This window comes from Nomascus leucogenys, chromosome 18, assembly GCF_006542625.1.
Source record: "Nomascus leucogenys isolate Asia chromosome 18, Asia_NLE_v1, whole genome shotgun sequence".
Classification (NCBI taxonomy): Eukaryota; Metazoa; Chordata; class Mammalia; order Primates; family Hylobatidae; genus Nomascus; species Nomascus leucogenys.
In genome coordinates this window covers 23,429,009-23,454,198 of record NC_044398.1, presented here as the reverse complement: position 1 = coordinate 23,454,198, position 25,190 = coordinate 23,429,009, and the positions used below count along the sequence as shown (strand labels likewise).

At 42.0% G+C, this 25,190-nt stretch overlaps 1 protein-coding gene across 1 annotated transcript in view; it reads left to right on the top strand.

Moving 5' to 3' along the window:
* Positions 1 to 440: 440 nt before the first annotated feature.
* Positions 441 to 25,190, top strand: part of CFAP70 (cilia and flagella associated protein 70) — a 99,419-nt gene continuing 74,669 nt past the window's right edge. The window contains exons 1-7 of the mRNA XM_030798480.1: positions 441 to 503; positions 1,505 to 1,691; positions 8,253 to 8,351; positions 8,539 to 8,618; positions 11,519 to 11,698; positions 15,276 to 15,458; positions 20,472 to 20,566. Of these exons, the coding sequence (XP_030654340.1) occupies positions 441 to 503; positions 1,505 to 1,691; positions 8,253 to 8,351; positions 8,539 to 8,618; positions 11,519 to 11,698; positions 15,276 to 15,458; positions 20,472 to 20,566 (887 nt within the window). The remainder of the gene's footprint in view (positions 504 to 1,504; positions 1,692 to 8,252; positions 8,352 to 8,538; positions 8,619 to 11,518; positions 11,699 to 15,275; positions 15,459 to 20,471; positions 20,567 to 25,190) is intronic.

Here is a 25,190-nt window from a genome sequence, read left to right as displayed (position 1 = left end):
GTAAATAGAGATGAAGCTTTGCTTGCTCGCCTGCTGCTTACCTCCTGCTGTACAGCCCAGTTCCTGACAGGCCACGGACTGGTACTGGTTCATGGCTCGGGCTGGGGAACCCTGATGTAGGGTATGAGAGGTCAAGGTGTTTCTACTTTGTCTTGTGATACTTTGTGTTTAATGGGTTAGTTACCTGTATAAACATCTTTTAGCACTAACCGGTGAAATCATCCTTGTGACCAGCTCCCTAAAGCACTGCCTGTCCAGCAGCAAAGGTTGGATGTGGGGAATAAAACAGTGCTGGACTATGGCATTTCCTTAGGTTTTCCCTGGTATTGGTTATGATGGAATATGGGTACTTGTGCAGCTGTGGTACATGAGGGGACAGGTTGATTCATTCTCTTTACAGAGACCAAAGAAAACCAGAGGGACTTTTCCCAGTTGGTGATATGGAGCAAGTGCCATCAATAGGCAGACTCGTGCAGATCACTGTGACAGAGGGATATGATTTGGTAAAGTTACTTTTGGAAATTTACAAAAATCCTTAGTTTGGGAGTACCTGCAGGAGGAATGGAATTTTGCTTCATTCTTTACCTCCAAACCTCCTGGCTTTATGTAGCAGTGGCATTCCGCCTCAGTGTTCCTTATTGTTAGTCCATAATCTCCAAGTCATGTTACTGTGTGTCTCAAATACCCGGCAATTTGAATACTAAATTTAACAGGATGAAAGAAATAGTGGTTTTAGTTTCTCTAGACAGCAGTTCACATATAATTTTTTTCCCTCTCGCCTGAGAAGGATCTGAATTCTTCCAGAGTTTCCCTTGTGATTAATTCTATTTGATTAATTAAAAAAACAACAACAATGTGATGTACTAAAAATTAGGAGCATAATGAAATGGGAAAATATTCAGTATATTAAGTTTAAAAAGATCATTCCAAAGAGGATGTAATTAATGAGCTCCACTTTGTTTTAAAATACCTATATAAAAATGTATCTATGTGTGCATGTATGGGTACACACACATACATCCATATATTCACAGCAAAACACTAGAAAATATATTCTAAAATGTTAATAATGCTTACATGTTATAGTAAGATTGCAGGTAATTAATTTTCTTACTTTTAAAAGTCTTCCTCAGTAGCTTGCAGTGAGCCGAGATCATGCCACTGCACTCCAGCCTGGGCGACAGAGCGAGACTCCGTCGCAAAAAAAACAAAAACAAACAAACAAAAAAACAGAAAAAGTTCCTCAGTATACTTTTATTATTAGGTGAAACACAATAAATGTTACTTTCAAGACTCCAACATAACAGCACTTAAATGGAATGTTGCATTTAAGTAAAACTAGATTTGTTTAATGATTTTTCTACCTATTCCTTTTGTATTTGTGATGTTGCTTGTTAGGAAAAAATGAAAAATGCTATTTAGCCCAAATCAAAATGGGTTGCCAGATGTGTAGGAAAATTCTGTATTTGAATATAATTGTAAAGTGGTGTGTTTCTGCCAACAGAAAGGTTTTAAAGGAGATACTCCAGTTACCTTTATTCGGGTAGAATTCAATCAAGTGGTTCTGGGAGACTCTGCAAAAATTACTGTTTCTCCAGAAGGAAGTGCAAAATACAACTTCACTAGCAGTTTTGAGTTTAATCCTGAAGGAGGAATCAGTTTAGATGACCTCGCTCGCAAACCTGTGTTCTGTAAGTCCTTGTGGTTCTAAAAATCAATGTCCTGATTGCCTTCTTCCCTATCATGTTGGATGGGAAAAGCAGAACCAAAACATTCTTTTAAACATGTAACTAAAATCATGAGAAAGAAAGGGCAGTTCCTTTGTTCCCAGAAGCAAGGCAGGAACTGAAACCTGGAAATCTTTTTTTTTTTTTTTTTTTTTTTGAGACGGAGTCTCGCTCTGTCGCCCAGGCTGGAGTGCAGTGGCGCAGTCTCTGCTCACTGCAAGCTCCGCCTCCCGGGTTCACACCATTCTCCTGCCTCAGCCTCTCTGAGTAGCTGGGACTACAGGCGCCTGCCACCACGCCCGGCTAATTTTTTGTATTTTTTAGTAGAGACGGGGTTTCACTGTGGTCTCGATCTCCTGACCTCATGATCCGCCTGCCTCGGCCTCCCAAAGTGCTGGGATTACAAGCGTGAGCCACCGTGCCCGGCCAGGAAACCTGGAAATCTTGAATAGCTGCCATTGGTGGGTATGTGTTAGTGGAAGTGTGCAGGGAGAAGGCAGTACTCCAAAACCGAGGGGCTTGGGTTTTAATGCTCTCACAAGGACAGAAAACCTTTGGCTGCTGTTGATGGGGGAATAGAGACTGAGATCTCCTCCCCATCACAAGTTAAGACTCTCAGAAAGTATGGACCAGGAAAATAAAATCTGCTTATCAGCATCTCTGTCTAGATCTTGGGTAGAGAAAAAAGTCTTCCCTAGGAATAATCATAGGCTTGTACTAACCATTAAAGAATATATATATTTTTAAAACACAGCAGGAGCATTTTTATGATAGCAATTGGCCACATTCTAAGCGATAAAGCAAGTCCTACCATAGATCAAAGGATCAATAGCATACAGACCATCTTTTCTGCCAAAATGTAACAATCAACAAAATTAGAAATCAATAACAAAAAGCCAAAAAACTATTTGGAAATTTAAAAACATACTTATGAATCATTCATGGGACAAATAAAAAAGTCATAATAAAAATTGCAAAGCATTTGGAAGAGATCAACAGTAAAACACCAAATATCAGAATTTGTGGGATATAGTTAAAGTTGTACTTAGAGGTACATTTATAATCTTAAGCACATTAATTAGAAATAACAAGTATTAAAAGCAGAACTTTTGAGAAGATGGAATAGATGTACTTTTCTCTATTCCTCCCACTGAGTACAACTACAAACCCTGGACATTATATATAAAACAAACATAAGAGACTCTGAAAGGTGGAGAGAAGGAAACTTGGGACCTGGGGAATGACACAGTGGTGAGTTCCTTGGGTTTTCTTTTTGCCTTATATATCCCATACTTCTTGCTGAAGAAGGTGGCAACCTGGAGACACCAATGGGCACAGACCAAAAAAAGAAAGAAAGCCTGATAAAAGTCTGCTCTGTTTAGCCAAAAGACAATGAAAGTGGCAGCCTAATAAGACAGAAAAGTTTTAGACAGTATTTCCCATACTCTAGCCAAACACTGTAGGAAAAAAAAGCTGTAGCCCCCACCCTCAATCAAGCTGAGTGGAGAGCCTAGACTTCCACTCTCACAAAGCTCAAAAATGAGGTTCTCCATTACCCTAGTGATGTCAGAGAAGACCAAGTAGGGAACCAGGACTTTTATCCCCTCTAGTAATGAGTCCCCTTCCCACCCCTCATAATGTTAGTGGAGACCACATGGATCTTGGACTTCTATCCCACACTGTCAGCAACAAGGTGTCCCTTCACTTCCCACTGGAGTGGTGTCAGAGGAGGCCTAGTTTAGAGTCAGAACTTCCACCATCACCCAAGGGTAATGAGTCCACACCCGCTGTGATACCAGTGGAAATCAAGTAAGGAATCAGGACGCCAATTCTCCTGCTCAGCAGTAATGAGGAACTGCCCCCATTAGGTGTCAGAGGAGGCTGAGTAGGGAACCTAGACTTCCACCCCAACTTGTCAGTAATGAGGCAGCATCTCCTTCCTTCCCCTGTTGGGGTGGTGTTGGAAAAAGCCAGCTGAAAACAGGTGTAAGTAAAATCCAGAGATTCATAACAATAGGAAAAGTCCAGGTTTCAACTTAAAACCCTAAGTCATTCCAAGAACTGGAAGATCTTAAATTGAATTAAAAGACATAATGGGCCGGGCACAGTGGCTCAAGCCTGTAATCCCAGCACTTTGGGAGGCTGAGGTGGGTGGATCACAAGGTCAGGAGTTCAAGACCAGCCTGGTCAACATGGTGAAACCCCATCTCTACTAAAAATACAAAAATTAGCCAGCCGTGATGGAGTGTGCCTGTAGTCCCAGCTACTCAGGAGACTGAGGCAGGAGAATCACTTAACCTGACAGGTGGAGGTTACAGTGAGCCGAGATCACACCACTGCACTCCAGCCTGAGTGACAGAGTGAGACTGTCTCTCAAAAAACAAAAACAAAACAATGACTGTGTGCAGTGGCTCATGCCTATAATCCCAGCACTTTGGGAGGCCGAGGTGGGCGGATCACGAGGTCAGGAGATCGAGACCATCCTGGCTAACATGGTGAGACCCCATCTCAAGTAAAAATACAAAAAATTAGCCGGGTGTGGTGGCGGGCACCTGTAGTCCCAGCTACTCGGGAGGCTGAGGCAGGAGAATGGCGAGAACCCAGGAGGCAGAGCTTGCAATGAGCCGAGACTGCGCCTCTGCACTCCAGCCTGGGTGACAAAGCAAGACTCCGTCTAAAAATATATATATATATATATATCTCTCTATATATATACACACAAAAATTAGCTGGGTATAGTGGTGAGCACTTGGAGCACTAGCTACTCCAGAGGCTGAGGTGGGAGGATCACTTGAGCCCTCAAGGCAGGGTTTGCAGTGAGCTGAGATCACACCACTGCCTTCTAGCCCAGGTGACAGAGTGAGACCTGGTCTTAAAAAACAAACAAACAAACCACCAAAATAAATACCAGCTGGATAAAATGTGTGTAAAAAATTAAATCATGTAAGTACCATAAGAAATCATGGAATTAAAATAATCAGAGAGAGGAAGCCTTTATAAGTATTTCACAACTGTAGAAACCACAGAAAAAAATATATATATATATTCATTAGCAACTGTAAAAGACAAACCACAAACTGGAATACAATTTCCAATTCATTTCTAGACAGAAGGCAAATTTACCTTTAAAGAACTCTTGCGGGCTGGGTGCGGTGGCTCACGCCTGTAATCCCAGCACTTTGGGAGGCCGAGGTGGGCAGATCACGAGGTCAGGAGATCGAGACCATCCAGCTTACACGGTGAAACTCCGTCTCTACTAAAAATACAAAAATTAGCCGGGTGCGGTGGCGGGCGCCTGTAGTCCCTGCCACTTGGGAAGCTGAAGCAGGAGAATGGCGTGAACCCAGGAGGCGGAGCTTGCAGTGAGCCGAGATAGCGCCACTGCACTCTGGCCTGGGCCAAAGAGCAAGACTCCATCTCAAAAAAAAAAAAAAAAGAGCTCTTGCATATTAATAAGAGCAAGAATCTAATGGAAAAGTATACAAAACATATGAAAGGAATATGAAGAGTTCATGGAAAAGAAACTATAAGTGTTCCTTAAGTATATGGAAAAAATTTCAACCTCATTCTAATACAAAAAATAAAATTATGTTTAGATGCTATTTTCATCTGTCAGGTTACAAAGGTCACAGAGTTTGATAACATACCACATAGATAAATATGTTATCAAACTCTATTATCCTTGCTGAAAACGCTGAAGCTGAACCCAAGTAAGAAACACAGGAATTGAGAAACAAATTAAATGCTATGAGGAATAAAACGAGACAAATCTAGAAGGTGTGACATTCTATATAACTATTGACCTGGTGTCTTCAACAAAAGAGAGAAATGTTTGAGAGAAGTATGTGGAAAGGGGGGACTGTTCTAAATGAAAAGAAAGATGACAACCAAATGCAATATGTGGTCTTTGAGTGGATTCTGGTTTGAACAGACCAGCTACAAAATAAATTTGGGGATAATTGGGAAATGTTAAATATAAACTGGACACTGGATGAATTAAGGAATTATTTAATGCTATTATCACACACTTGCTAGATGTGGTAAGGTGATTGTGGTTTTCTAGGAAAATGCCTTACTTGGGATTTGTATACTTTGGTATTTAGGAGTAAAATGTCATGATGTCTGTAATTTATTTGAAAAGTACTTCAGCAAACAAAGCAAATATGATAAAAGTATTTGAGCAAACAAAGCTACATATGATGAAGCAAAAAAATTGTTAAATTTAGATTATGGTTATATGGATAGTTGTTATACTATTCTACTTCGTGTATTTGAAATTTTGAAATTGTTATAATAAGTGTTAAGCACACAGAGTAATGTTGCAGTGAAAAACCTTGTACATACTCTGCATGCTACAGGATTACTCCAAAATGTGTCAAGCCTTATGATAGGCAATATAGGGGGATCTAGAATAGTGTTTTTCTTTTCTTTTTTTTTGAGACGGAGTCTCGCTCTGTCGCCCAGGCTGGAGTGCGGTGGCGCAGTCTCAGCTCACTGCAAGCCCCGCCTCCCGGGTTCACACCATTCTCCTGTCTCAGTCTCCTGAGTAGCTGGGACTACAGGTGCCCGCCACCACGCCTGGCTAATTTTGTTTTTGTATTTTTAGTAGAGACGGGGTTTCATCATGTTAGCCAGGATGGTCTCGATCTCCTGACCTCGTGATCGCTCGCCTCAGCCTCCCAAAGTGCTGGGATTACAGGCATAAGCCACCTCGCCCACCCTAGAGCAGTGTTTTTCAAACTTCAGATTGTGACTTTTTAGCCATTCCTAAGATCAATTGATGAGCATTATCACCAGTAATTTCTTCTATACGAAATAGAACAGAAAATACCTAAGGATTTTGACCTAGTAGAGATTAATATTATATGATTTCGGGGGACCTGCCCCAAAAATCACGTAGGTTCTTTTCTATTTTACTAAGCGTCGGCTGGCTTGAGAAATAAAGGGACAGAGTACAAAAGAGAGAAATTTTAAAGCTGGGCGTCCAGGGGAGACATCACATGTTGGTAGGATCCATGATGCCCCACAAGCCACAAAAACCAGCAAGTTTTTATTAGGGAGTTTCAAAAGGGGAGGGAGTATACGAATAGGTGTGGGTGACAGACATCAAGTACTTGACAGGGTAATAGAATATCACAAGGCCAGTGGAGGCAGGGCAAGATCACAGGACCACAGGAGTTGAAATTAAAATTGCTAATGAAGTTTCGGGCACCATTGTCATTGATAACATCTTATCAGGAGACAGGGTTTTGAGATCAACTGGTCTGACCAAAATTTATTAGGCGGGAATTTCCTCTTCCTAATGAGCCTGGGAGCCTATGGGAGACTGGAGTCTATCTCACCTCTGCAATCTCGACCATAAGAGACAGGTACGCCCCGGCGGGGCCAGTTCAGAGACCTACCCCTAGGTGCGCATTCTCTTTCTCAGGGACGTTCCATGCTGAGAAAAAGAATTCGGCGATATTTCTCCCATTTGCTTTTGAAAGAAGAGAAATATGGCTCTGTTCTGCCCGGCTCACTGGCGGTCAGAGTTTAAGGTTATCTCTCTCATTCCCTGAACAATTGCTGTTATCCTGTTCTTTTTTCAGAGTGCCCACATTTCATATTGCTCAAACACACATGGTGTACAATTTGTATAGTTAATGCAATTATTACAGGGTCCTGAGACGATATACATCCTCCTCAACTGACAGGATTAAGAGATTAAAGCAAAGACAGGCATAGGAAATCACAAGGGTATTGATTGGGGAAGTGATAAGTGTCCATGAAATCTTCACAACTTATGTTTAGAGATTGCAGTAAAGACAGGCATAAGAAATTACAAAAGTATTAATTTGGGGAACTAATAAATGTCCATAAAATCTTCACAATCCACATTCTTCTGCCATGGCTTCAGCCGGTCCCTCTGTTTGGGGTCCCTGACTTCCTGCAACAATATGAAGCTTTGTTATATAATCATATGTATCAGTTACTTTTTTTTTTTTTTGAGACGGAGTTTCGCTCTTGTTGCTCAGGCTGGATGCAATGGCTTGATCTCAGCTCACCACAACCTCTGCCTCCCAGGTTCAAGTGATTCTCCTGCCTCGGTCTCCCGAGTAGCTGGGATTACAGGCATGGGCCACTATGCCTGGCTAATTTTGTATTTTTAGTAGAGGCGGGGTTTCTCCGTGTTTGTCAGGGTGGTCTCGAACTCCCAACCTCAGGTGATCCGCCCGCCCCGGCCTCCCAAAGTACTGGGATTACAGGCGTGAGCCACCACGCCCAGCCTCAGTTACTTTTATACGCATGCATGTACATGATTATGATCTAAAACCCATTTCTTATTATAACTTGCAGGCAAAAAGTTCAAAAGTCACTGAAGTGGTCCAGTATTTTCCACCAGAAGTCAGTGATGTTGGTGCCTTCTTTACTTTCAAGTTTATTTTTTTTAACTTACATATCTTTGACAATGCTTTGTTTGTTGCACCTTGGTTATTGGATGGATGTGTTTTAAATGTCTCATTTTCTTTGTTTTGATTTTTCTAGTAACTGTGACTGAAGTTTTACCAAAGGAAAAGAAACAGAAAGAAGAGAAGACCTTAATTCTTGGTCAGGCTGTGGTGGACCTTCTTCCCTTACTGGAAGGTCAGATGTGTGCTTTGCCCAAAAGCAGAAATGGCAAAGCTCATGAAACTTAGCCCCAGAGAGATATAGAAATTAGCCTCAATGAATTTGAGGGATTTGAGGGGAAAAGTGGGCACATTTATCTCTGCCTGCAGTCATCCCAACTTAACCCTTTCTTCTTTGGCTCAACTTGGGCTTCTTTTTGCAGGACAGAGTTCATTTCAAACAACAGTTCCATTGCACCCTGTGCAAGGCTCACCCTTAGAAACTCCTAGATCAAGTGCTAAGGTAATCAGAGTTTTAGCTCTCAACATTTCAGCCTGCCATTCAATGTAACAATTCTGTCTGCTATTAAGGTTCAATTCAGTTGAGTGTAATGCATTGGGCATTTTCTTTTCACAGCACACTTAGTGTTAGATTCTGGGAAACAAAGATAATAAGGCAGAGTCCTACTTTGAAAAGCCCACAGTCTACATATCATAGACTATAACCCAGTGTGATTAAATGGTGGAGTGAGGCACATGGGCATAGAGCAGGTATCAGTTACTTTGTCCACAGGTAGAGGCAAGGAAGGCTTAACCATGGAAATAACTCTTGAGCTATGTCCTGATGGATCAAGTAGTATATGAAAGCACCTCATATACTTTAGGGCATGGTAGCATGCCTCTCACTGAAAATTTCTAATCCAACAGTTTTAGCCCAGACCCCTTTCTGAAATTCTAGAATATCAGACTTTATAAGCACCTACTGTATACCTCTATAATGTTATCCCATAGGCACCTAAAACTCAACATTCCAAAACTGAACTCAGTATCTTCCCTGAAACCTACTCTTCCTTTTATCTTAGTTTTTTGACTAGTGGCATTACCCATCCATGAAATCATGGAACATAGAACCTATGACTGTTCCTTCAGACCCTAACTACAACCAGTCCTCAAATCTGCCTTTCACCAAATCCTGCCTTTTCCATCTTCTAAGTGTCTTTAGGTTTTCTTTTTGGCTTCATTCCTACTCTTTATTGCCTTATTACCTCTCACTTGCATAGTTACAAATAGCCTTGTACCTACCTTTACATCCCTCCAGTTCAACCTTCCCATGGCTTGCACAGTGATTTAAAAGTGAATCTGATCTTATCTCTTCCCCTACTTAGTACTGTGTAGTTCATGGATTCACCCACTGCTTACAAGTTAAGGTCCAGATTGCTTAGCAGGCATACAGCATCCTTTATAATGGAAGCCTCCCCCTTCAACCTCATCTCCCCATTACTCCTTTCCTTATATTAATACTTCAAGTTCCAGAATCCTGAATTATTTACATATACCTGAATGGAAGATACCATACTGTTCCAATCCCTCTTTACATAGACTGTTTTTCCCCTCTAAGAATAGTCAAGTGCAGTAGTGAGAAGCGGGGAAAGAATAGAACAAATAATTTGATCTGTAACTGACTGTGAACAGTCAGTTGAGATAACTCACTACCTTTGGACCAGTCCACAAAAACTGTTATCCAGAATTATTTTTTCTTTCCTTCCTCTGCTAATCCAGGTTGTAAATGCCTATTTATCCTATAAATGTCAACCCCCAGCCAAATAATTAGTTATTCACTGCCTCCTTGGTGTCCTTGACTGCAGCATTTTGTACAGGTCTCTAGTATAGATTTCGCATAAATCTTGGCACTATGACATGAGTTCTATGTTGAAAGGAACTACGTCTTCTTTGTCTTTATATCCCTAGTGATGTAGCAAAGTGCCTAGCATTCAATACACATTCTTTTTTTTTTTTTTTTTTTGAGATGGAGTTTTGCCCTTGTTGTCCAGCCTGGAGTGCAATGGTGTGATCTCGGCTCACTGCAACCTCCATTTCATGGGTTCAAGTGATTCTCCTGCCTCAGCCTACCGAGTACCTGGGATTACAGGCACCACCACCATGTCCGGCTAATTTTTATATATTTTCTCTTTTAGTAGAGATGGGGTTTCACCATGTTGGCCAGGCTGTTCTCAAACTCCTGACCTCAGGTAATATGCCTGCCCCGGCCTCCCAAAGTGCTGGGATTACAGGCGAGATCCTACCTTGCCCCGCCTCAATACACATTTAAAACCTACTTTGTATGTATCCTGAGTGAAAATGTCAGAGGTATACACATATATGTCTATACCTATTTATGTGGAATATATACGTATCTATTTGAAATAAATATTTTCTTATTACAAAGCATTACATTTGAATTACAAAAATAGGCTGGGTGCAGTGGCTCACACCTGTAATCCCAGCACTTTGGGAGGCCAAGGCAGCCGGATCACGAGGTCAGGAGTTCAAGACCAGCCTGGCCAATGTGTTGAAACCCTGTCTCTACTAAAACTACAAAAATTAGCTGGGCATGGTGGCATGTGCCTGTACTCCCAGCTACTCAGGAGGCTGAGGCAGAAGAATCGCTTGAACCCAGGAGGCGGGGTTGCAGTGAGCCAAGATCATGCCACTGCACTCCAGCCTGGGTGGCAGAGGGAGACTCTCTCAAAAAAAAAAAAAAAAATTAAAAAAAATGACAAAAATAATCATAAAATATAGACTAGCAAAAAAAGCACCCAGTCTCACTTACTCATGTGCAACTTCTATTGACATTTTTTTTGTTTTTCTTGAGATGGAGTTTCACTCTTGTTGACCAGGCTAGAGTGCAATGGCACAATCTCAGCTCACTGCCTCCCCGGGTTCAAGCAATTCTCCTGCCTCAGCCTCCCCAGCAGCTGGGACTACAGGCACGCACCCCCATGCCTGGCTAATTTTGGTATTTTTAGTAGAGATGGGTTTTCACCATGTTGGCCAGGCTGGTCTTGAACCCTTTGATCTCAGGTGATCCACCTGCCTTGGCTCCTAAAGTGCTGGGATTACAGGAGTGAGCCACCATGCCTGGCCAACATTTCAATAGAATCTTACAATTCCTGTCTTATATGTATTTATATATATACTTTACCTCAGTATGGTAGTGTGGGAAGAGATCTAGTTTAGGGATAAGATTCTCTTCTTGGCTCTATCTCCAACTCATGGGACTTAGAGAACATGATTTCAACTTATGGAAATAATTAAGCTTTACCTTCTTATCTTGAACAGTAATACGAGATTCAAATGAGATAATGCAAAAAAGGAAGATCTCTGGCAATTTTCAAAATGCTGCATAATTTTATTCTTTTACAGCAGTGCAGTCTTGAAGTTAAAGTATTAGTGGCAGAGCCTTTACTGACCACAGCCCAGATCTCAGGGGGCAATCTACTGAAGGTCACGCTGGAGGCTGCTTACTCTGTGCCTGAATCCTTCATTCCAACAGGTCCTGGGCAGAACTACATGGTCGGTCTGCAAGTTCCATCACTTGGAGAGGTAAAGCCCTACTGCCAGATATTTATAGAGATTCAAACATGTCTGTACTCATATGGCCATCTCTTCCTCACCTCTAAGATTTCATTCAAAGCATTGCACTACTAATGGCCGAGATTTATTTTAGGCTTGAAAAATACAGGCCGGGCGCGGTGGCTCACGCTTGTAATCCCAGCACTTTGGGAGGCTGAGGCGGGTGGATCACGAGGTCAGAAGATCGAGACCACGGTGAAACCCCGTCTCTACTAAAAATACAAAAAATTAGCCGGGCGTGGTGGCGGGCGCCTGTAGTCCCAGCTACTCAGAGAGGCTGAGGCAGGAGAATGGCGTGAACCCGGGAGGCAGAGCTTGCAGTGAGCTGAGATTGCACCAGGGCACTCCAGCCTGGGCGACACAGCGAGACTCCGTCTCAAAAAAAAAGAAAAGAAAAATACAGTTTATTTCTATTTTATATACAGATTTTAATGTTTATGATTTACATATTTATTATATATTGTGCATTAAATATAATTTATATAAATATATGGTGGAAAATATGTAAGATTTAAAATGGCCAATTTTGGTGTATTTCTATACAGATTATTTTTATGTGTACATTTTGCAGATTTTGTGCAATGTGCTTTATTAAACAAAACTTTCTCTTAATTCCAGATTATTTTCTTAGGCCAAATTTCTAGGTATAGGAACGATTGGATATGGAGTTTCTTAGGCTCTTGATGGAGATTTGTAAATTGCTTCCTAAAAGGCTTCTTCTATTCAGTTAACACTTCCACTTGTCTTATTTCCAGGGCCGTGTATGTGGATGACCCACTAAAGTTGTGTGGCAACTGTTCAGTTTGCTGAGGACTTAGGAGGTTCCTGGGACATGGGACTTTCAGCACCACAGCTGGGACAGTCCTAGGCAAATGAGATGGCTGATCACCCTTCCAGGGAACAGCCCACATAGCTATATGAGGCAGATCTGTGCATTGCCCTCTCTCCAAATTTGGGATTGTATTGAAAATTTTCTCTTTGTTTTTGCTAATTTTGATAATTAAAAGTGCCTTTTATTTTTTTTCTTCTGGAGGGCTTAGTATTTTTCTTGCTGATGTATTAAATTCTGGCTGGGGAGCAGTGGCTTAAGCCTGTAATCCCAGCAGTTCGGGAGGCTGAGGCAGGTCGATCACCTGAGGTTAGGAGTTCGAGACCAGCCTGGCCAACATGGTGAAACCCTGTCTCTTATAAAAATACAAAAAATTAGCTGGGTATGGTGGTGGGTGCCTGTAATCCCAGCTACTGGGGAGGCTGAGGCAGGAGAATCACTTAAACCTGGGAGGAAGAGGTTGCAGTGAGCCAAGATCGTGCCAAGATTGTACTCCAGCCTCGGCAACAAGAGTGAAACGCCGTCTCAAAAAAAAAAAATATTCTTCATATGTAGAGAAAAATAATGTTTTCTTTCAAGTTTGTCAATTTATAGTTTATCATATTTATTTCTGGTTTATTATTTATTTTTAATTGGGGTCATTGCTTTGGTATACAAAAGTTTTTTTAATAGTTAAATCTTTTTCTTTTAGGTTTCTTGCATCATTTTAAACTTGAAAAGGGCTCCTTTATTCTGATGTTTGATGAAAGGTTGCCCTTCCAAGTCCTAGAATTCTTTTTTGCTTTGTTTTTGGAGATGGAGATGGAGTCTTACTCTGTCGCCCAGGCTAGAGTTCAGTGGCATGATCTCGGCTCACTCCACCCTGTGCCTCCGGGGTTCAAGCAATTCTCCTGACTCAGCCTGATTTCACCATGTTGGCCAGGCTGGTCTCGAACTCCTGACCTCAGGTGATCCGCATGCCTCAGCCTCTCAAAGTGCTGGGATTACAGGCGTGAGCCACCACGCCCAGCCCCAGGTCCTAGTTTTATGCAGTAGTCTTAGTTCCAGCTTCCTGTCCTGCCTGGGCGTGGGGCCATGATTGCTTCTCTATAATAGTGTCTGGGTCTGACATTTCCTGGGTTGGCACAGCATCAGCTCATGAGCTTATCCCTTGGGTATTGAGTTGCTGCTGCTGCCAGTTCTGGCACTTTTTAGACTTTCTTTTTCTTTCTCTTTTTTTTTTTTTTTTTTGAGATGGAATCTCGCTCTGTCACCCAGGCTGGAGTGCAGTGGCGTGATCTCGGCTCACTGCAACCTTTGCCTCCTGGGTTCAAGCGATTCTCCTGCCTCAGCTTCCCGAGTAGCTGGGACTACAGGCGCCCACCACCATGCCTGGCTAATTTTTGTATTTTTAGTAGAGATGGGGTTTCACTATATTGGCCAGGCTGGTCTCGAACTCCTGACCTTGTGATCCACCTGCCTCGGCCTCCCAAAGTGCTGGGATTACAGGCGTGAGCCACCGTGACTGGCCTAGACTTTCATTTACTTCTTTTAACCTTGGCTATGTGATAAAATATAACTTTTTTTGTTGTTGCTGTTCTACTTTATCTAGTTTGTTGTGTTTGTTGCTGACGAAGGGTCTGTTGTACTTTAGTTTGCTGTAGTGTTGGAAATAGAACTTTCTTTTAATTTAAGGGCCATTTATTTTTCTTTTCCAGTAAACTTCTTGTTCCTGTTCTTTATCTATCTATATATCTCTCTATCTATCTATCCATTAATAAGAGACAGGGTCTCACTCCATCACCTAGGCTGGAGTGCAGTGGCACAATCATAGATTACAGTAACCTTGAACTTCTGGACTCAAGCAATCCTCTCACCTCAGCCTCCCACGTAGCTGGGATTACAGGTGCATGCCATTGCATCTAGCTAATTTTTAAATTTTTTTTGTAGAGATAGGGGTCTTGCTATGTTGCCCAGGCTGGTTTTGAACTCCTGGGCTTTAAGTGATCCTCCTGGATCTATCTCCCAAAGTGGGATTATAGGCATTAAGCCATCTTGCCTGGCTGATATCTCATTGTTTTAATGTGCCTTTACTGATTATTAATGAAAGATAGCATGTTTTTATTTAAATGTTGGATGTTCTAATTTCCCCTTCTATAAATTGCCTACTTATATATTTCACCAATTTTCTACTACAAGTATACTTTGGATAAGTTATAAGACATGAAAATGCCTATATTTTTAGCCCCTTGCCAGATTTTAGTTTGTTTTCTAAAGGATAATTTTTAAACAGGTATAAACACAACTCTCATATAAATATAAATAACACAGAATTTGGTCCAAGATTTTATTTAACTAATTGGTGAGGGAATCAGTAAAATGTGACAATGAGTTCAAAGGAGTATATAGGCATCAGGAATGCTGAAATGAATTTGCCAATAATTCAAAACTTGTCATTAGCTTCAGGGAAATAATCAGTTACATTGCCACTGGACAAACTGTATCTGCATATTTATGAACAAGAATAATTTGCATTATTATCAAATGTCTGTAAGTTACAGAGTTGTAAAATAGCACAAAGAGAATGAAGGGCACAGGCCCCTCTCTAAAATCAGATTAATCATAGAGGGGTATGTTTGACAACACTCAGCATTCCATTGAAAAGACACTTGAATAATCTTCTTGTCCATTTCAAAGTCCTTTACAAATTTTCCTGACATATGGTATTTATTTCTGTAGAAGGACTATCCCATTTTATTTAAGAATGGAACTCTGAAGCTTGGAGGGGAAAGGGAACCTGTTCCCCGGCCCAAAAAGTGGCCAATTGCCAACATTCTGGCTCCAGGAGCTAATAACATTCCTGATGCATTCATTGTTGGTGGTCCCTATGAAGAAGAAGAAGGAGAACTTAACCATCCTGAGGTGAGAGCCTGATATACAGGTTTTTGTGATAAACTTAGTGTACTGACAGATGATAAAACATTTTGTGAATTACTGTAATTTATATACATTTGTCACCTGTCAAAATAATTACATGCCAAAATAAAACACATATCTAATTCTGATTCAAATATCTTCTGACTTCTTAAGTCCAGAAAACAAAATAATTTATATCACATGTACTCTTTATTTTATTTTAAATTTATTGATTTATGAATAGGTAATTATCAGTTACTGTCAAAATTAAAAATGAAGATCTATTCAGTGAAAGTGTCCCTCTAGTCATGTCTCTTCCTTCTAATTCCTCTCCATCTCATTACCCTAGTAGTGATGGCAGCAGTGGCCAGTCTGGAGCAGCTCCTGCCATGATGCTGGCTGCACTGGGGGAGTCCTGACTGGGCCTACACGCTCCATGGAGCCGGCGGGAGCCGGGAACAAGTGGGAGCCCTGCCCTCCCATGTGCAGCTGCAGCTGTCCAACCACAGCTGCATACCCAGGCATCTCTGCACTCTTGAAAGCTGGGAAGCCCTCCTGCCACCACAGGCTTGGAAGTGCTTGCTCCTGCTGCCTGGCCTCTGCCTACTCCTGGTGCCTGCTCCAATTTTGGAGCTAAGTTGTGGCCGAGTCCGGTGCTGTCACAACCTGGCCAGGTGCGCATGTGCTCAGGGCAGCGCTGACACACCAACCCCCTGCCACCTTGATCCCCCTCCAGACTTTGGGCACCCACGAGCGTGGGAGAAAGTCCGAGGGGCCACTGAGGGCAGCTTGGCATGGGCCTGCAGGCACCCCTCAGCATGAACAGCCAGGGCACTGTGGATGGCAGCAGGAGGCAGACAGGCTCCTGGGCAAACAGGGGCAGGTCCCCAGTGAAACCCCACCTTCAGGCCAGGGACCTCCTTAGGTCTGGGGCCAGGCTGCTAGTTCCATGGACTGGAGTGAGAACTTAACAGTAATTTTCTGGCCCCACCCATGGCCTCCCATGGATCAATCAGCATCCACTTCCTCCCCTCTGAAGCCCGTAAAAACCCATGACTCAGCCAGACTCAGGCAAAGGATGGGATGACCTGCCTGTGGAGAGGAGCTACCCACTGTGGTTCTCCTCTCTTCTGAGAGCTGGACACTCTCAGGACAACCTGCCTGCAGAGAGGAGCTACCACTACTCAGTGGGTCTCCTCTGAGTTGTTCTGTTGCTCAGTAAAGCACCTCTTTGCTTTGCCCACCCTCCACTTGTCTGTGTACCTCATTCTTCCTGGATGCAAAACAAGAATTCAGGACCTGCGGAATGGTGGGGCTGAAAGGGCTGTAATACAAACAGGGCTGAAACATGTCCCTTGCTCATCACATTGTGGGTGACAAAAAGGGGAGAAGAGAGAAGAGTTATGGTCCTTTGGGAAGCCCAGACCTAGGAGCTCCCTGAGCCAGGGCTGTGACACCTGGGGCTCTTCAGTTTCTGGTGTCTCCAGACTTCTGAGCACCACCACATTCCCTGGTGCCGGCCATGGAAGCTGTTTGCAATATGCCTGGTTCAGCTGCAGCCTTGCAGGGAGCTGGCACCTGTGCTGATGCCTGGAGCTGCCAGCTCTGCTGCAGCCAGCATGCCTGGCTGTGCACAATGGCCAGACCCCATGATTGCTTACTCACACACCCCTCAATGATCCATGCCTAGCTCACCCTTGGCAGGCGTGGGATCCAGGCCAGTAGTGCAAGCCCAGCACAGCCTGCCGGGCCGAGTGGGTGAAACGAGCCTAGCAGGCCCAAGCAAAATTTGGGCAAAGGTGCCACCAGCCACAGAGGTTTTCTGCTGGAGAAGCAACAGACCAAGGATTCTGTGACAGTCATCACCTTTGTTACAGTTTCTTGTGTTTCCTTCTAGATACTTCCTTATGTATATAAAAGCAAATATATAAGTCAAAGGAAGACCCAGAGACAGAAGCATTTAGAAAAGTAAAGAAAAGGTTTCCTTGGAAATTGTGAAAGGGAGTCAGACTTCAGAAGGACTGGCTCACCAAATAAAAAATCAGTATAGTCATCTCGGCTGGGCAGAGTAGCTGATGCCTGTAATCCTAGCACTTTGGGAGGCCGAGGCAGGTGGATCACTGAGGTCAGGAGTTCGAGACTAGCCTGGCCAACATGATGAAACCCTGTCTCTACTAAAAATACAAAACTTAGCTGGGCATGTTGGCACACACCTGTAATTCCAGCTGCTTGGGAGGCCGAGGCAGGTGGATCACTGAGGTCAGGAGTTCGAGACTAGCCTGGCCAACATGATGAAACCCTGTCTCTACTAAAAATACAAAACTTAGCTGGGCACGTTGGCACACACCTGTAATTCCAGCTGCTTGGGAGGCTGAGGCACAAGAATCACTTGAACCTGGAGGCGGAGGTTGAAGTGAGTCAGGATTGTGCCGCTGCACTCCAGCCTGAGTGTCAGAGCGAGACTCTGTCTCAAAAAAAAAAAAAAAAAAAAAGTATAGTGATCCGTTGGTATACGTGGGGGATTGTTGCCAGGACCCCTGAAAATACCAAAATTCGTGCATACAAGATCCACATGGCCAGACATGGTGGCTCACACCTGTAATGCTAGCACTTTGGGAGGCCAAGGTGGGTGGATCACAAGGTCAGGAGTTCGAGACCAGCCTGGACAATATGGTGAAACCCCATCTCTACTAAAAATACAAGAATTGGCTGGGTGTAGTGGCACACATCTGTAATCTCAGCCACTCAGGAGGCTGAGGTAGGAGAACCACTTGAATCCGGGAGGTGGAGGTTGCAGTGAGCCGAGATCATGCCACTGCACTCCAGCATGGGCAACAGAGTGAGACTCTGTCTAAAAAAAAAAAAAAGATTCACATATGAGCCAGGTACGGTGGCTGTAATCCCAGCACTTTGGGAGGCCAAGGCAGGCAGATCACTTGAGACCAGGAGTTTGAGACCAGCCTGGTCCTAAAAACACAAAAATTTGCCAGTATAGTGGTGTGCACCTGAATCCCAGCTCCTCAGGAAGCTGAGGCACGAGAATCGCTTGAACCCGGGAGGCAGAGGCTACAGTGAGCCGAGATTGTACCACTGCACTCCAGCCTGGGTGACAGAGCAAGATTCTGTCTCAAAAAAAAAAAAAAAAAAATCCACAAATATATATAAGTGGACTCATGCAATTCAAATTGTGTTGTTCAAGGGTCAAATGTTTTTATAAGAAAACAACACAAAATTACCAGCGTTACCCCATTTACATTAGTCTATTCATGATGGCAAAACTGCAGGTTTCTTCACTTGATTTTCAGATATACAAAGGTTATAAAATATCTTCAGACATCAGCATAATAAACATCAGGGATAAAAGTACTTTTCTTTTTTTGTTTTTTTGAGATGTAGTTTCCTTCCTGTTGCCCAGGCTGGAGTGCAATGGCCCGATCTTGGCTCACTGCAACCTGCGCCTCCTGAGTTCAAGCGATTCTCCTGCCTCAGCCTCCCAAGTAGCTGGGATTACAGGCACCTGCCACCACATCGGGCTAATTTCTGTATTTTTAGTGGAGATGGGGTTTCACCACATTTGGCCAGGCTGGTCTTGAACTCCTGACCTCAGGTGATCCGCCTGCCTCGGCCTCCCAAAGTGCTGGGATTACAGGCGCAAGCCACCGCGCCCTGCCTGTTTTTCATTTTTTAAAACTGAGTGTATAAGGTGATCATATATATATGCACACACTAATACATACGTGTATTCGTTCCCCATCATTTTTATTACACAAATGTAAAGAGTACATACTTACACACACTATATGCAACTTGCTTTGTTTTACTTTATGGTATATTTTTGAGACTTTTCCACATTATATAAAATGCAGTCTCACTCTTTATTTTTACTTGCTGTATAATGTGACATTGTATGGACATACTTTAATATACTTCTTAATTATATAAATTACCAGAAATTTGTCAAGGGCATAGAAAATAGTATAATACACTTGCAAATGTTTCTTGAATGAGCTGATAATCCACCGATGGAAACAGTTAATAAAATAATTTGTAAAATGAGGATGGTTGAATTATTTTTCATTGTCTGACTCTAAATATTTAAAATAGTAGAGATGAGGCTAGGAGTATTGGAAAAACACTGTGCATTATCTTTTCTCATCATTGTGATTAGTGAAAATTCATACTTTGATTTATATTTTAATTTAGATCAGACATTTTATTTTAGTCATTCAGATTATATTTTATGTTTTAGTTTAGATTGTTAATTCTCAACCCTGGCTGCACATTACAGTCACCAGGAAAGCATTTAAAAGAATGACAATGGCCAAGTCTTAACCCAGGTAAACTATGTAAGAATTTACTTTTAAAATAGTACCAATGCCAGGTGTTTTTTCCTTTTTTTTTTTTTTGAGACAGAGTCTCTGTCACCCAGGCTGGAATTCAATGGTGCAATTATTGAGGCTCATTGTAGCCTCAACCTCCTAGGCTCAAGCAATCCTCCTGCCTCAGCCTCTTGAGTAGCTGGGACCACAGGCTCATGCCACCACACTCAGCTAATTTTTAAATTATTTTTAGAGATGGAGGTCTCACTTTGTTGCCCAGCCTGGTCTTGAACTCCTGGCCTCAAGCAGTACTCCTGCCTTGGCCTCCTAAAGTGTTGGGATTACAGGTGTGAGCCACTGCACCGGGTCCAGGTGTTTAAAAAAAAAAAAAAAAACTCCGGATGATTTTAATATGCATCCAGAGTTGAGATTCATTGATTGAGGTTATGTTAGTCAGTATTTGGATCTTAGTACTGGATCAATGTAACTATTATATATGTAATTTATCTTATCTTACATACTTTATTAATAAAGTACTCATAATTTTAAGGTGGTGGTAGTAGTTGCAATAGTAGTCATAGTAGTAATAATAGTAGTAAGAAAAGTATTGTGAACAAATCCATTAAAAGAATGCCCTATAGATGGAGCAGAATGAAATCATGGCACACATACCGAGAACAGAAGTATTTATATTTTACAGGACAGTGAATTTAGGAATCAAGCAGAGTGCATGAAGAAAAGGATTATTTGGGACTTGGAAAGTCGCTGCTACCTTGATCCTTCTGCAGTGGTCAGGTAAGAAGAGGAAGGACATATGTCTAACCCACAAAGACTTGTAGGTGGGAAGAAATGTTACTTTTGTTAATTTTATTTATATTTGAGTTAAGGTAATTTTAGATTGAGACTTTCTCATTTATCACATCTATATATTAGAGTGATGTTGTGTTCATCTGCTAATAACAGAAACAGCTAGTGATAGTGGTTTAACCAAGGTGAATGCTTATTCCTCTTTTACATAAAAGAAGTCTGAGCTGGGCCTGGTGGCTTATGCTCAGCACTTTGGGAGGCAGGAGGATCTCTTGAAGCCAAGAGTTCAAGACCAGCCTGGGCAACAAAGTAAGACCCTGGCTCACAAAAAAAAGAAAGAAAGAAAGAAAGAAAGAAAGAAAGAAAGAAAGAAAGAAAGAAAGAAAGAAAGAAAGAAAGAAAGAAAAAAAAGAAGAAATTAGTTTGGTGCAGATACGTACCTGTAGTCTTACTACTTGTGAGGCTGACGTGATAGGATTGCTTGAGCCCAGGAGGCTGAGGCTGCAGTGAGCTGTGATTGCGTCACTGCATTCCAGCCCGGGCAATGGAGTGACACCCTGTCTCTTAAAAAAAAAAAAAAAAAAAGTCAGCTGGGTGCAATGGCTCACAACTGTAATCCCAGCACTTTGAAAGTCCAAGGCAGGTGGATCACGAGGTCAAGAGATTGAGACCTTCCTGGCCAACATGGTGAAACCTCATCTCTACTAAAAATACAAAAATTAGCTGGGCATGGTGGCACTCACCTGTAGTCCCAGCTACTCGAGAGGCTGAGGCAGGAGAATCACTTGAACCCAGGAGGCGGAGGTTGTAGTGAGCCGAGATCACGCCACTGCATTCCAGCCTGGCGACAGAGTGAGACTCTGTCCGGAATTGGTATGTATGATGGTTACACAGTGTTATTAGGTATCCAGGCTCCATCTTTCCTTTCGTTCTACCTTCTTAACTATGTGACTTCCATCCACAAGGTTGTATCATGGTGCAAAGGTGGCTGCTGGAGCTCCAGCTTGCACACTCACATTTCTGGCAGAAATTTGGAAGAGGAGAATGGTTATGGATAAAAAAGGACACATGCTGGCTGTCTTAACCCCTCCTCTGGAAACTTCCTGGAATCTGGCAACTTCTGTTTATGTCTCATTAGCCAACCTCTAGATGCAAGAAGGCTAGACAATAAAGTGTTTTAGTTGAACACATTGTCACCCAGGCTAAATCAAGATTTAATTACTAAAGAACAGGTACACTGATATTGTGTAGGTAACTATCAGTCTTCGTCACAGTGACCTGGTTGTTAGAGAGAGATGAGAATTGAGGGATTACCAATATATATACAATCTGAATGAACAACTCTGACTTTAAAAAAATGAGTATCTGTTTTTGTAGGACAGCTTTAGATAGAAAAATCAAGCAGAGGCCGGGCGCGGTGGCTCACGCCTATAATCCCAGCACTTTGGGAGGCCGAGATGGGCGGATCACGAGGTCAGGAGATCAAGACCATCCTGGCTAACACGGTGAAACCCTGTCTCTACTAAAAATACAAAAAATTAGCCGGGCGCGATGGCAGGCGCCTGTAGTCCCAGCTACTCGGGAGGCTGAGGCAGGAGAATGGCTTCAACCTGGGAGGCGGAGCTTGCAGTGAGCCGAGGTTGCACCACTGCACTCCAGCCTGGGTGAAAGAGCGAGTCTCCATCTCAAAAAAAAAACAGAAAGAAAAATCGAGCAGAAAAATTGAGCAGATATGGCCGGGCATGGTGGCTCACGCTTGTAATCCCAGCACTTTGGGAGGCCGAGGCGGGCGGATCACGAGGTCAGGAGATCGAGACCATGGTGAAACCCCGTCTCTACTAAAAATACAAAAAATTAGCTGGGCGTGGTGGCGGGCACCTGTAGTCCCAGCTAGTCGGAGAGGCTGAGGCAGGAGAATGGCGTGAACCTGGGAGGCGGAGCTTGCAGTGAGCCGAGATTGCGCCACTGCACTCCAGCCTGGGCGACAGAGCGAGACTCCGTCTCAAAAAAAAAAAAAAAAAAAAGAAAAATTGAGCAGATATTTTAGAGAGTTTTTATATACCCCTGGTCCCCCACTTGGTCATGGTGTATAATTCTTTTTTATACATTGTTAGCTTTGATTTGCTAATATTTTATTGAGGATACATTGTTGCCATTATTACTTTGAACAAATAGTTATCAGATCAATTAAGAATAAAAAACATTAATAAATTTATTTTACCTTCATTTATGACATTTCCTGATGCCCTTTCTTATGTTGATAAAAGTTTTTTGGCCCATGTCATTTTCCTTTTCTCTAAAGAACTTTTAGCATTTCTTGTAAGGCATGTCTACTGGCCAGAAATGCCTCTCATTTTTGTTTGTTTGAGAAAGGGTTTATTTCTCCTTCACATTTGAAGGATAATTTTAGTAGGTATGGAATTCTAAGTTGGTGGGTTTTTCTTTCACAACTTTAAATATTTTGCTCTACTCTCTTCTTGCTTGCATGGTTTCTGAAGAGAAGTCCAATGTATTTCTAATCCTTGTTCTTCTGTAGGTAAAGTGTTTTTCCTCTGGTTTTTTCAAGATTTTCTTTTTTGCAGTTTGAAAATGATATACCTAGATATAGTTGTTTGTTTGTTTGTTTGTTTTTGTCCTTATTCTGCTTGGTATTCTCTGAGATTCCTGGATCTGTGGTTTGGTGTCTGTCAGTTAATTTTGGAAAATTCTTAGCTATTATTACTTCAAATATTTCTTCTGCTCTTTTCTTTCTTCTTCTGTTATGCCTAATTATACCTCTTGTAATTGTTCCACAAGTCTTGGATATTCTTGATTTTTTGTTTTCATTTTTTTCCTTTGCATTTCAGTTTGGGGAATTTCTATTCACACATACTCACGTTCACTGATTTTATTTTCCTCAGCCATGTCCAGTCAACTGATAAGCCCATCAAATGAATTATTCATTTGTTTGTGTTTTTGATATCTAGCATTTCCTTTTGATTCTTTCTTAGAGTTTCCATCTCTGCTTACATTACCCATCTGTTCTTGCATGTTGCCTACTTTTTCCATAAGAGTCTTTAACATAATTATAGTTACTTTAAATTTCCTGTCTGATAATTCCAAAATCTATGTCATATCTTAGTCTAGGTCTTATAGTAGCTTTGTCTATTTGGACTATATTTTTTCTTGCCTTTTAGCATTCTTTATAGCCTTTTAATTTGGAAGCTAGCCATTATATATTGGGTAATAGGAATTGGGGTAACTAGTATTTTTAGTGTGAAGTTTTATGTTAATCTGGTTAGGAGTTGCATTGTGTTTCTTGTTTGCTATAGTTGTAAGTGCCAGAGGCTTCAGTTTCCTTTTTCCCCCACCTCCCCTGTTGTCTTTGGATTTGCCCAAGAACTTCTCTAATAGAGTGGTTTGTAGCCCTCTCAGTTGTAATTCGTTGTTATTGTATTGAAACTCTGTTGATGTGGTGGCAAATTGTTGGGGAGAAGTATTCTATAACCTGTGATTACGTCTCAGTAAATAGGTTTGGGTCCCTGGGCTGTGACTTTCAGAAGTGTTTGATAATCTTTTTTTCCTCCTATCCCTGTGGAAGCTAGACAGGTTGCAGTTGTCTAAATGCCCTTCCCTGAGATCAGATAAGGATCTGGTAAAGTAGTTTCCCTTAAAGATCAACCCTTTGATAGGGAGAACACTGTGGCCATATTTCAAAATGGTTACTTTTCTTCTCTCCCTGCCTGAAATATGAGGATATTTTTCTTCTATCTTCACTGTGAGAACTTGGTGGGGCTCCTGGATTTAAAACTTATGTAAGTGTGGGGACCCTTAACAGTGGGTCCCCTGGAGTTTTTCATTCCCAGCTAGTCCACATTCAGCCTCCAGCAATTTGTCAAAATTATCATTAAACTATTTCTACTGGTTGCTGACACCACTGACTTCTGCTGTCTTTAAGCCGATTGCAGCTGTGATCCTCTGTATTTTCCTGTCTCTCTCAATTTCAGGATGGCAGTTTTTGCCTTGTGACCTCAATTCTATGATGGATCTAAGAAATGTTATTTATTTCAATTCGATCAACTTTTTTCTTATTGCGAGGACAGGTGGAATTACTTCAAAGCTGTATTGGAGCTGAAACTGGATACTATTTTCACAGTAGAAATAACCAATTTTATACCATTTGTAAACTTGTCTGATTATTTCTTTAGAATAAATCACTAGAAGTAGAATTTATAGTCAATGATTATGGATATTTTTAAGGTTTTTGATTCATACTGCTAAATTGCTCTAAAAATGTTCAATTTGCCTCACTAGAAGTTGAGCAGAATTATTTTTGGAATGTTATAGATTTGGGAAAGTTTTAAAAACCACCAACCCAGTAAGAATTTTTTTTTTTTTTTTTGAGACAGGGTCTCACAGTGGCCCAGGTGAGAGTGCAATAGCACCATCACGGCTCACTATAGCCTTGACCTCCTGGGCTCAAGCCATCCTCCCACCTCAGCCTCCTCAAATAGCTGGGACCACAGGTATTTGCTGCCATGCCCAGCTAATTTTTTGTATTTTTCATAGAGATGGAATTTTGCCATGTTGCTCAGACCATCTCAAACACCAGGGCTCAAGCCATCTGCCTGCC